At 37.9% G+C, this 12,288-nt stretch overlaps 1 protein-coding gene across 4 annotated transcripts in view; it reads left to right on the top strand.

Annotated features, from left to right (window-relative positions):
- The window catches only part of Ghr (growth hormone receptor), a 309,166-nt gene that overhangs the window by 132,557 nt on the left and 164,321 nt on the right, over positions 1-12,288 (top strand). The window contains exons 1-2 of one of the 4 annotated variants that reach the window (XM_029567819.1): positions 7,099-7,177; positions 7,338-7,464. The exons of 1 other annotated variant lie outside the window; for it this stretch is intronic. Coding sequence is in view for 1 of the 3 variants with exons in the window: in XM_029567818.1 (XP_029423678.1) it covers positions 7,132-7,177 (46 nt within the window). In the remaining 2 variants the exon portion in view is untranslated. Of the gene's footprint in view, positions 1-2,303; positions 2,323-7,068; positions 7,178-7,337; positions 7,465-12,288 lie in introns of those variants that run through there. 2 more of the 4 variants (XM_017800343.2, XM_029567818.1) reach the window with 2 other exon arrangements.

Here is a 12,288-nt window from a genome sequence, read left to right on the forward strand (position 1 = left end):
TTATTTCATCTTTCTTTACTGCTGAATAGAACTCCATTGTGTAAATACACCACATTTTTGTTAACGACTCATCAGTTGAGCCCCACGTAGTTTGAGGAAGCAATATTTTTATCAGAGCATGTAATTTTCCAAGAATTATGAAAGATGTAGCGGAGACAAGGACAAAGCATTTTGTCTTAAGTTTTAGATCTAATTTCCGTTGGGAGCTGAGGGATGAGAAGACAGTGCTTGCAAATGGAAAACAGGAAGGTCTATGAGACATCCTTCTATCATCTTCTGTACTCTGAGTAGTTAATAAAGACTGTACTGTTGCAAAGAGATAATTTCACTCCAGGTATGATTACAGCAAAATCTTTTCATAGATTAGTGTCTTTCTATCACCCGAATTCTCTCAGGGTCTCCTACACTATCAGAAAAACCATATAACATATTTCTATGTGAATTTATTATAGTTTATATATTTTGGGGGGGGGATGGAGAAACTTAGAGGCTAACGCACAGTACCCAGCACCCAGCTCTGCGCCGCTGCCATTCCAGATCGCTTCAGTGCCCACCCACAGTCTCCGTTAACTTTTGCCCATGCATCTTGGTCCTGCAGTCTTGCCCCAGGTCAGAAAATGCCCCCTCTCATGATGTGGGTGAGTGGGTGAGACGCCAGGGCCATCTTTTTCTCTGCACCAGCCGCTGTGTGTTCCTGGCAGCTCGCAGCTTCGGTCCCAAGATGGCACCACAAGCCTCTCCTTCCACAGTTAACTCTCCGCAGTCAATTCTCCGCAGCAGGCCCCACCCCTTGGAGGAACCAGGACCCCTGGGGAACACACTTTCAAAACAGAAGTATCTGAATAGAAAGTTGGTGAAGTGGAGCAATTCAGCTGAGGTTCTCTACAAGGGGACTGAATGTCCCGGATGTGGAATTAATAACAACATTTAGTGATACTGCAGATGACAGTCAGTTGACAAATACCAATAAACCATATATCTGTATATCCAAATTTATTTTTCTATATAAGCCTCCTTTACTCTTGAATATCCTGGACATCTCAACATTACTTAACACACCAAAGATTGCAGGACTTCTTTGGCATTTCTCATTTTTCTACAACTATACAGATGTCAGGGTCCTGAAGGTGAGTCTAATGAGTCTCTTTGACAGTCTGCATTGTTGTGGATGTTGCACCCATGCATCTCTGCAGCCTGCTCTCACACATTAACCCTTGGGTGGGTCCCTTGCTGTCTGCTTGCTTGAGACTTCCATGGCTGTCACACCTACAAGACAAATATTCTGTGTCACGCAGACATGCTAAATACATTTGTACTTGTCATCCTTTGTGACCCTGAAATAGAGAATCTATGACTTGAAGAATTTTATTATTACCTAAGAGGGACTCTTTGGCCATTAAGCCCGGCTTTTTTATACTAACCGTACCTTCTTCCACTGAAATAAATGAGGTGTTAAATTATCATTAAGGAGAAATACAGTGAACCTATCCGGAATGGGACAGAATAGAAACTGAAAGAGAATAATTTAGAGCTGAATAACTTGTTGTTTTGCTTTTGCAAAACCTTTTTTTCACTTTATTCCAGGGATATAACTGTCAGATAAAAGGTACATAAATCTCAGGTGTTAAAGTTGAAGATACACGCACACACACACACACACACACACACACACACACACGCCCTATGATTGCTGCAGTCAAACTAGGTAAGACACTCCATCATACAGTTACCATTTGGGTGGGTAGAGGAAGAGGAAGGAAATAAAAGAAAGAAATAATATTGAATACTTTCTACAAAACAATTCAATTAAAATTTTGATGCTAGAAGAAAAACTGCCATGTAACAACTCAGTTTTAGAAGCTGTGACTGACAAAATTCAAGGCTAATGAGGAAGAGTCAGAGATTATATTTGACTGGGTGTCTTTACCTCTGAAATGTGTGTCAGGGAAGAAAATGTCCTCACTGCCTTATAAAATAATCACACTACCAATTTAGCTCAAGAAACAAGGTAAGCCATGATTGTAACTCAGGGAGACAGCTATGGCACTCCTCTCTAGCTGCCTACTTTGCCTCTGCTCTAAATCATAGGAGTAAAGAAAAATGTTTCCTTTTCAGGGGAAAAAAAGTAAGATGACTAATAAAATGTTCTAAGCAACTGATAAAACTCATTGTAGTGTCTGGTGAACATAACTGCTCTCACCAAGCCTCTTGTTCACATTCACAGTGTTCCAGTTTGACCCAAGCTCCACCAAACTGATGAATTCTTGGTGCAGACTAAAACACCAATCCTCAGTTTTTCTTTACCTCTTCCAAAAAGAACAGGTAAATAGAGGGATTATAAATGAGTAGTTGAACCTGAACTCTGGACATTTGTGAAGGTCAATAACTATACAAGGTGAATGCTTATATATATTGGGATATAAATGCATAAATATTATGGACTAATAAAAGTAATTAAAATCACAGATTCTCTTTAAAAGATATCTTTGCATCTGAATGAATTATCAATAGCTACTACTTATAAGCAGGGAAAGAAGAAAACTTCTTATACATTTCTGTGGGATAGTTTGCAATCACTGGAGACTCTGAGGTTTTGGGACTTGTTTTCAGATAGAAACTCAGAAACAAATGTATGTCATACACCTTGAATTGCTGTGCTCTTTAAAGAGATTCTGCCTCGTGATGCCTTTATGGCTTCTATATTATTATTTTTATGTTCATCAAAGAGGCCAGTTGGTTGGAGCAGAAGGAAAAAGAAGGACATATGGTAAATGGAGGCAGAGATGGTAGGTGGGGGAACATTAGGTAAGACGTTAGATGCCATTACAGGAGTACTAAACTAAGTAATGACATGTTCTTTTATTAGTCAGATTTCTTTATGTGGTAGAGAGAAAGAGATTCAAGAGCAAAAAAAGAAGGAAGCCAATCAATAATCTGACCAGAATCCAGATTAGAAATAAAATGATTATGACCTGATTTGAATGGTTTTATGAATCTGAACAAAGAACAACTGAAGACAGGAGTATAACTTTTTTTTCAAAAAAGTTTTGATTTCAAGGGAAATAAAGGAATAAGCCAATAACTTCAAAGGCAATCATTAGAATAGTTAGGAGAGACATATTTTGTTATTTTAAATTTTTTTGATAGCGTCTCCCTAGTCCCAGCATGCCTGGAAATCACTGTGTTGATCAGGCTGGCCTTGATTTCACAGAGACTTTTTGCATGTAGATAATTCTTGTCTTGTAAAATAAGTCCTCTAACCAATATTTACATAAGTTTCTTTAGGTAATAACCTGTTAGTTTACTTAGTCTTTAGTGATAGTTTAGTGGGGTATCAAGCTAAAATTGTAATTAATGGTTATTTCTCTTTCACTTTAAAGGTTTTCATTTATATTTAGGCACCTCTTGCTTCTAAAGAAGAATCTACCCTGTCTATTTGAGCTCCTTAATAATAAGCTATTTCCTTCTTATTTAATATACTTTTAAAGATTTTTTTCTATATCATAATGCCTTCTAGTAGATTTTCTTTTTTAATTGTACTCTTCAATGATTAATATTGACTTTAATTTGTAGTCTTGATCTCTTTTTTAACTTTGAAAAATTATCATTTATATACTTCTCTGTTTCTTGTAATTTAATTAGATCCTCTCTTTCTGGAATGCCTATCAGATGTACATTGGAGTTATCAATATGTGCTCTATTAGTCATAACTTCTCATCCAAATATTTCATTGATACTGTCCTATTTTTAAAGACTAAAATAAACCTACTGTTGAAGTGTTTGGCACAAAGGGAGAAGTTCAAAGTATAAGCCTTCTGCCACGTTGGCTAGAAATTCTGGCATTGGCTATATTGTAAAGTCATTTTTAAGGTTAACACATCTTATCAGGCAGGTAGTCTTGAAAATCAAGTGAACGATAAAAGCCTAAAGGTATGCTGGTATCAGCCTGTCAAAAATCCAGCTAATTAAAATGTTCTCTTCCATTTTCTCTTCTGGTATTTCTTCATCTCTAGAAAATAATAATGTGTTTCTTAAGAGAAAACACATAAAGAAGCAGAAAGAAAAAGATGGGAGTTTCCATTTAAAAAAGGACTTCAACAAAAAGTGGCAAGAGATAGTTTTAGATATTTCAAAATAAACATTTTGAAGAATATTCCGCCTCACTGATTCTTAAATAGCTACAAATTAAAACAATGACAGATCATTTTACTCACTAAATTATTAATGGACAGAAGAAAAGAAAAACTGCAACTGTAACTGTGAAATTGAAGTGCATGGCCAGTCTGATGTGAACTAAATTAGGGCAGAGTGGTAGCTATGAAAAAGTCTCACCAATTCTGCCATTTTTTGCAGCAACATTGCTTTTAAGAAGCAACTGGTAGACAGTAAATGGAAATACAGTTAAAATCCCAGCCTTCAGCATCCCAGGGATGTTTACTGTGGCCCTTTTTAAATAATATTGCAAAGCTGGAAACAGTCTATATCATTGTACCTACTCACTTTTTTGATTGTCAGATTGTAATAAAAAAAAATGGTGTCTGCATAGACATACACAAGCATCCAAGATTTCACAAGAAGAAACTCATAATTCTGATCCATTTAAGAAAAAAAAATACTGGAGTTGACCCCTGGATTGATTTCACAGTCTCAAACCAGGTTGTGATTCACAGTAGAAAAAGCCCTGGCCTAAATGGCCAGTAATAGCTATCATGAAATATTAATTAATACAGTCTCTTAAATTTTATATGCCTGGGGGTTTTTTGTTTTGTTTTGTTTTGTTTTGTTTTTTTGTTTTGTTTTTTGAGGTATGACTGGAGAGATATTATATTACCCTTCTTCATCCAGTGAGGAAGAAAATGCTTCTAGGTAACTGCATATAAAGATTTTTCTGTAAGATACAGATCTCACCCCATCCCAGAGTCTATATGGATATCTGGATATCTCATGGATGTGGTTGTTCTTAAGCCCCTCCCCTCCTTTCTCCCTTGCAACTTCTGCAAGAAGACAGGCTCTTCCAAGGTTACCCAACATCTGATTTCAAACACTTCTTAATAATCAGCTTGTAGTATTAGAAATTCATGCTCAGCATAATCAGATAATATCAACAAAGTTAGGTTGATTTCACTTGAATTAACAAAGAGTTGCTAAGGGCATTTTCTAGAAAAGAATGACAATATATTTGGCAAGTACTTAGGAGATTCTTATGTAAATGGAGGAAAAAATTTAAAAAAAGATGCCACAGATTGTTGTATTCACCCTATGAATAAGGAAAATCTCCTTTTAAATGTTATTCAGAGGGTTGTCATTTGTAGTAACTGAGTTTCTTGTGTGGTGTGGTGGGGATGGGGGGTGGAAACTGTGAACATGCATTGGAGGGACCCTGACAGGGTGTTAGGAAAGCATTACTCAAATCTAAATAAGAATAGTGGCTAGGACTCAGATGATTCCAGTAGGAAAGACAGAGAATGGAATGGACTCCAAAGTTACTGGAGAGGGAACATGAACAGATGGAACAGGAAGAGGAGGTAGACGAGATGTCTAAATAACTCCTTGATGTCTGATATCTGCAATTCTGTACTGTAAACTCTGGATAGAGGTGTTTATGGATGCCTGAGTTTTCTTTTAGAAATGTGCTTTAGAGGTCTATACCACACAGTCAGTGTCTATACATCCAACATATGACTTCAAAACAAATTAACCACAATGAAGAATCATTGAAAGTCTTAAGTCTAGTCATTGTTAACTATTCAAATGAATCTCATTTGAGGATGTTTTATCCTCAAGGGGTTTGAATGCATCCCATGTCACCAAATAGTTCATTCTATACACACTTCAGAAAGCTAGCTAAGTTAGCTGGTATTGTAACCAGTAGAAACTTCTGTCAATTCTGTCCACAGTCATCGATCACAAATGTCATATAGACAGGACTATTGACCACACATGAAATGCTTATCTCACAGTCTTATATGTAGAGTTATTCAGTTCACACTTGATGGGAATCATGATTGCTTTAACCACATGAGTAGCTTGGAGAACTGCAGCATAATTCCAGACCCGTGAAGTCATCCTTATGCTTTTTGCATTGCTCATGTAGGTAATTCACTAAAGATTTAGCATTTTGTACTTCTCTTGGCTTGTGATCTTTTTTTCTTGGAGAACTCTATCATAAGGTAATTAATAACCAATGAACAAGCAAAGCATGCAGAGCACACCTGTAATCACAGCACTTCAACGCCTCGAGGCTGAGGCAAGAGGGTTGAGAGGTCACGGTCAGCCTGGGTTCTACATTGCAAAACTTTTTCTCAAGAAAACCTAACCTGCCCTCTCAACAAAGAGGAAAAAGAAACAAAAACACATTAAGTTATACTCTTGCTCAAACGACCAAAATATTCTTGGATGGTTAGAAACTTAGGGGGATTGACATGAAAGAACAAAACAATACGTAGAATACAGTGAGGGTTTTCTTGTCAAACACTGGTACATAGTAAATGGTTAAATGTGGGCCTGGCAAGTTGGTGCAGTGGTTAAGAACACAGGTTGTTTTGCAGAAGACCTGCGTTCAATTCCCAGCACCTACATGGCAGTTAACAACTGTCCCTGTAACTCCAGTTTCAGGGGATCCAACAGCCTCTTCTGTCCTCTGTGGGCATTGTACAACATGGGTACACTTAACTACATGCACACAATACATGCATACATATAAAATAAAAATAATAAAATATTTTTAAAAAATAAGTAAACGGTTAAATGTTTACCATAAAATTAAACATGCTAAGATTTTCAGTGCACAGTAACATTTTAAAATTACTCATTCACTTACTCTTTTATTTTAAAAAAAACACCCAATGTTCTGCACTCTGAGTACTTGGGATAGTTGAGTATCATGGTATCAGTGGACACAATGCACTTTCGCTTTGTTCTTGCCCTTCTCAGAGGAGTCACAGTAACAGATTCAAATTACCCAATCACTGTGTTCTCCCTCCCTAGATGAAAGGCATGTACTCCACTGAGTTCTAATGCTCAGCTCTCTTCTCAGGAATAATAAGGCTCGGGAGATTCTAACTCAGGTTGACCTTCACTTCAGCTGGAAACCTCCAAAGAAGTACTGGGCAAAGGGCAGTGGTTCATTAAATGAGGCAACGGTCAGGTGCAATTCGATCTGCACTTCTGGTACCAGGTGTGTGAGAGACAGTGGGAGGGACAGCAAGACAGAGAATTATTAATTTGGGGGGATTTTTCAAAGATATATAAATCAAAGCAACAGCTCCTAGACGTTAGAGGAAGATAGACCAAGCCATGACCAAGAATTCTATCTTCAACCCTAATTTCTCCACCAGATTTTAACCAAATCTTCGTGATATATGACTGAATAGAGAAGAAAATTTAAAAGATTCTTGATAGATATCCTGGAAGAGGCTATATGAAAATCCAGCCTTTATTTCAGAAACACCTGCAAGACTATTGGTTAGTACTCTCTTATTGTTAACTTTGAGTAACTGTTCTGAGAGTCAGGTCCCCTTTACCCCCTCCATTTTCTGCTGCTCCGCCCTCTTTGATCTCTTTTTTAGCTAGATTTCTCTTTATTCTTCCCTCTAAGTCTCCAAGGAGATCTTTTCCCAGTGCTTTTTCTGCAGCCTTTGATTGCTTTCCTCATGTTTTGATCTTCACTGAAATATTATTTAGCCTTCTAAAGTCTACTCACTGAAGGAAGGGCTAGTTTTCTGAATATTAATCCATTTGTGTAGCCAGTACAGTTTGAGAAATTTGATTGAGATTAAACCATGCATTCTGGGGACATTTGAGGGTTTTAATTCTGCTCAGTGTTTTACATGTCTGTGTTGAATTTACATTGAGAAAAGCATCTAAAAAAATCCTGACCCCAAGATTGCATGCTTGATGTATACCGTCTTTCACATTTTCTAAAGCCTGAGGGATGGTCAGCACTTTGAAGACAAGGAAAACTGAGACTTTGCCCTTTTGTGAGTTTAGCCATAGATCTTCACTGATTAACTCTGATGCTTTAGGTTCTTCCTGTATGCTTGATCAAAATCATCCTTCTGTACCTGCTGTTATGGAAAACATCACTTTCCTGTCTCCCTCTGAAACATGCAGATGAACTTTCAACAGAGACATAATCTCACCATCCTAAACACCTGTTTGAAAATATTAACTGGGGGTCTCTTCACTCTATCAATAATTTAAAACTGGTTGTGTGCACTGTGCTAGAGAGTAGAGAGAAGAGAGAGTCACCAACTCTTCAGAGATGTCTGTCAAGGCCATTTTGGAGGTAGAGAAGAAAAGCACCTGACTTTACCTGATAAAAGGTAGATATTGCTGCTAAGATGCCTCTCTAAATTGAAAAGACCTTGGCTGATGATTGGGGGAAGGAACATGCGGATGAAGTCAGAAGAGGAAGGAGGCAGAGGGCCTACAGATATGGAGAGGTCTTTGTGGACAGAGAAAGCTTAGGAAAATAGCAAAGAAAGGGAATGGAGTGATAGACAGGCTAGATCAGAGCACACAGTGTGGGATGTACCTTTCTGAAAGTTTACTGTTGATGCCATTGGGCTTGAAACATAGGCTACTGACCTGCTACATAAGAAAATCACTTTTTTTAAAATCAATATGGAGAATAGAGTTTTACAAGGTTCATCCAGATGTAAAGGCTGGCTGTAGACTAACTCGTTTCTTAGATTCTTCAAGATCTTTTTGTCTACTTTGAAGAAAGTGGCAAGGAGAACTTGGTCCCCCACTGAGGGATGGTACAAAAGTGGCAAGCCAGTTGAGGCAGCCCAGAGGAAAATCATTCTATACCCACACTTGTGACTGGCTTATCCCAAATGCTAATACGTATGATGGCAAATGTGAATTTGAAATCAGTGTGTCTGATTGTTCCTTGAAGGGCTTCTTGAAAACAAAATGATGGTTAATATAAACACTGAATATAGCATAAACATTAAAGTAGTCCATTAGAATAGGCACAGGAGACCTGGGGGCTGCGCCCAACTGGGCTGTAGCTACCTGCAGAATCTTCTATAATTTATTTCACACTTCCTGACTTTGCTTACCCCACCTACAGAAAGAGACTGCTAGCTTAAAATAGCACTTGGGGTCCCCTTATGTTGTGGTTGCCTGATAGGCTGAGCCCCTCCTCTAACTCCCAAATACATCTCTGTTCTCCTTTACCAAACAAACTTCTCCTAGCTAACCAGAACCTACAGCTAGATAAAGATCTGGGTACTCTTAGAGGAAGAGCTTCTAGTGCCTCTGGCCTGTTTTTGCCTATTGACAGCATCTAGCACCATATATAAGACATACCTGTTCACCCAGCAAGTGCTTCAAGATATACTAGTGGTTAAGAATTGAGTAAGGATGATGACAAATGCAACAAGAGCAGGTTTTGAGCCACGAAAGTTACAGACAGCCATATGGGCACTTGGAGCCCATCTATTCCGCACAAGGGCCCCTTGTCTTATGGCTTTGATTTTTGTGGTACATATTAGAGCTTAAAACTTGGTATAGGCATAAAAGAGTGAGTGGTTAGGTCTTGGTGGTAGCATAGGCAGTTTTATGAGAGTAATGATGCTTGAATGTGATTTTGAGGGGTGATTTTTCTGACAGCAACCTGGTAATCAAAGGAAGGCAGACCATGAAGGAGGTTGTTGAAAGCCCAGTAAAGAAAAGTAGCGGTGAACTAAGATGAAGGCAGGGAAGACACTGTTCCAGCAGAAACCCTAACTGAATCACCATGGTGGTAACATGAATGTGAGAACCAATGAAGGAACTCATGGTTATCTCAGGTAACTGGGTGAACTCTGAGCTCATTAGGCAAGATAGGAAATAAAAGAGATGAATCTACTTGTTCATTCAAGGGGGGTTTGAGCCAGGTGTTAGTTGTTTGCTTATTTTAGTGAACTCAGAAAATAAGATAAGAATCAGAAGATGGCTTCATGACGCTAGAGTTGAAGTAAAGGGAACTGAGTGACATAAGGTATGAGAGATAGCTGCACCTGTCTTTGTATTGGGACAATCTTGTTTGTAGGTCAAAGTGCTCTCATTTCAGCAAGTTTCAGGAGATAACTCCTGTTTATATAGGAGCCATTTTAGATGTCTTTAAGCATGCAGGTATACTATTTTCCAGTGTCTGAAACACCTCGTTTTGGCTTTGGGTTTTTAGCATTAGATATTCATGTTGTGTAAACAGCTCCCTGAAGATTTGTTACAGAGTTCCTTCTTGGTTTGAAAATAATTTTTTTAACTAGTAACTTGATCACAAGTGGTTGAAATGTTAAGTGTAAAAAAGTCATTCAGATTACTTCAATTTGAAGGGAAGATGAATGTTTTATCTCTCTTGTATAAGTTGTGGAATCACAAATTTATTCAATAATATTTCAACAACAAAAAAGTATTTTAAGTGTATGTTCCTTTGACTTCCTGGTAGATGCACAGTGTATGAATAGCAGTGGTTCAGAATTTGGCTTTAACGTGCCTCTATCAAACATCTGATTTAGGAGAAACACAGCCAGGTCATTTAATTACAGTTTCCTGAGATGCACTGTGGTGGGCCCCTCAAAGAGTAAACATTAATGTTCTGGGAATTAAATGTTTAATTCAAAGGACTAAAAACAAGGTCTCCTGAGCCAAGATTTGTAAGGACATGCTACAAAGATAGATTGAACATATATACAGGCTCCAAGAGCTTGTCTTACCTCTGCCTTATCCAGTACTAGGTTTCAATCTTGGTTCTGATTTACCTTCCTATTGATATATCCAATTTTTAATTCTCTAGTTTAGCATGGGATTCAGATGACAACCAAGGACAGCAAAATCATGAAGACAGCATTCTCATTTTCCTCTGGATAATCTCATGTGAATTTGTGTGTTCAAAAAATGAATTGTATCAGTTGTCCCAGAGGTAATCATAATCTTGGACCTGATTTATATTAGCCAAAATTAAGAGATGAAGCCAGTGAACTGTAATACAATCCTTTCCATTTAATTCTCCTTTGTATTGTGAACCTATATTTCATCTGATTACTGTGCTAGTTTTAAGTGTTCTCCAAAAATAAGATAAGAATCAGAAGATGACTTCATGATGCTAGAGTTGAAATAGAGGGAACTGAGTGGCATAAGGTATGAGAGATAGCTGCACCTGTCTCTGTACTGGGACATTCTTGTTTACAGGTCAAAGTACTCTTATCTCAGGTGTTTCAGAAGACTGTTATTTACTACCTACTTTATTTTGGCATCCCTATCAACCATCAGTATTTGATTGTATTACATTATTGTCAAAGTCCTTTCTGGATCCAAATTTCTACATACTGCTAAAAAGCCTCTCTCCCTCCATGTGAACATGTTTTAATAGAGACTGAGTTATTATCTTTCTTATTTATAAGGTCAGCCTAACGCTCAATTAGGAACATTTAGAGACTGTCAATTTTCAATTTCTTACAGAACAAATTACCATATATTTAGTGACTTAAACAACACCCACTTTTTATCTCACAGATCTGTAGGTGAGAAATCTAGGCCTGGTGTGGTCCTCCAGGTTCTCTGCCCAGAGTTCCCAGGCTGCAGTCTAGGTATCCTAAGGGTGGCATTATCTTCTGGAACTGAACGCATTCAAGTTATTGGCTAAGTTCAGTTCCTTGCTGCTGTAGGATGATGTTCCCCATTTCCTTGTTGGGGATCAGCCAGGGGCCAGTTTTTGCTCTTACAGGCTATAGTTCATGTTCTTCCTCCATCAAGGGCAAATCAGGTCCCTCTCAAATTCCTAAATGACTTTCCCTTCTTCCCCACTGCAATAACTGCCTTCCTTTATGTTTTTATAGGCACCTGTAACTACATTGGTCTACCTAGATAATCCAGGATAATCTCCTTATTTTAAAATCTGCTGATTAGTCATCATAGTTATATCATGGAGTCCCTAAATAAGCAGTACCTAAATCAGCCAGCATTTGATTGGATAGCTGGGAAATCATGGAAGAATCTCTTAGTTTCCTTCATCAGCAACACTTTGAAATAAGATCAGTGTCTGAGTGATCCTACCTGTGGCTGGCTAATTTCATCTTTACATGTGTATTTTTTATTTTGCCATTTCATAGGAAAATAATTTGAGATATCAGTTTCATATTTACTATTTCAACTATTTGACATAGATTGTTGTCTTTTGAAAAAGTCTGTTTATGAACTGAGCATGATGGCTAACCCTTAGGAGGCAGAGGCATGACCATGACTTCCAGGACAGCTCTGTCTGGCTACATAGAAAATTCTAGGATAGCCTGGGCT

The sequence above is a fragment of the Nannospalax galili genome, unplaced genomic scaffold, assembly GCF_000622305.1.
Source record: "Nannospalax galili isolate Female #2095 unplaced genomic scaffold, S.galili_v1.0 scaffold139, whole genome shotgun sequence".
Classification (NCBI taxonomy): domain Eukaryota; kingdom Metazoa; phylum Chordata; class Mammalia; order Rodentia; family Spalacidae; genus Nannospalax; species Nannospalax galili.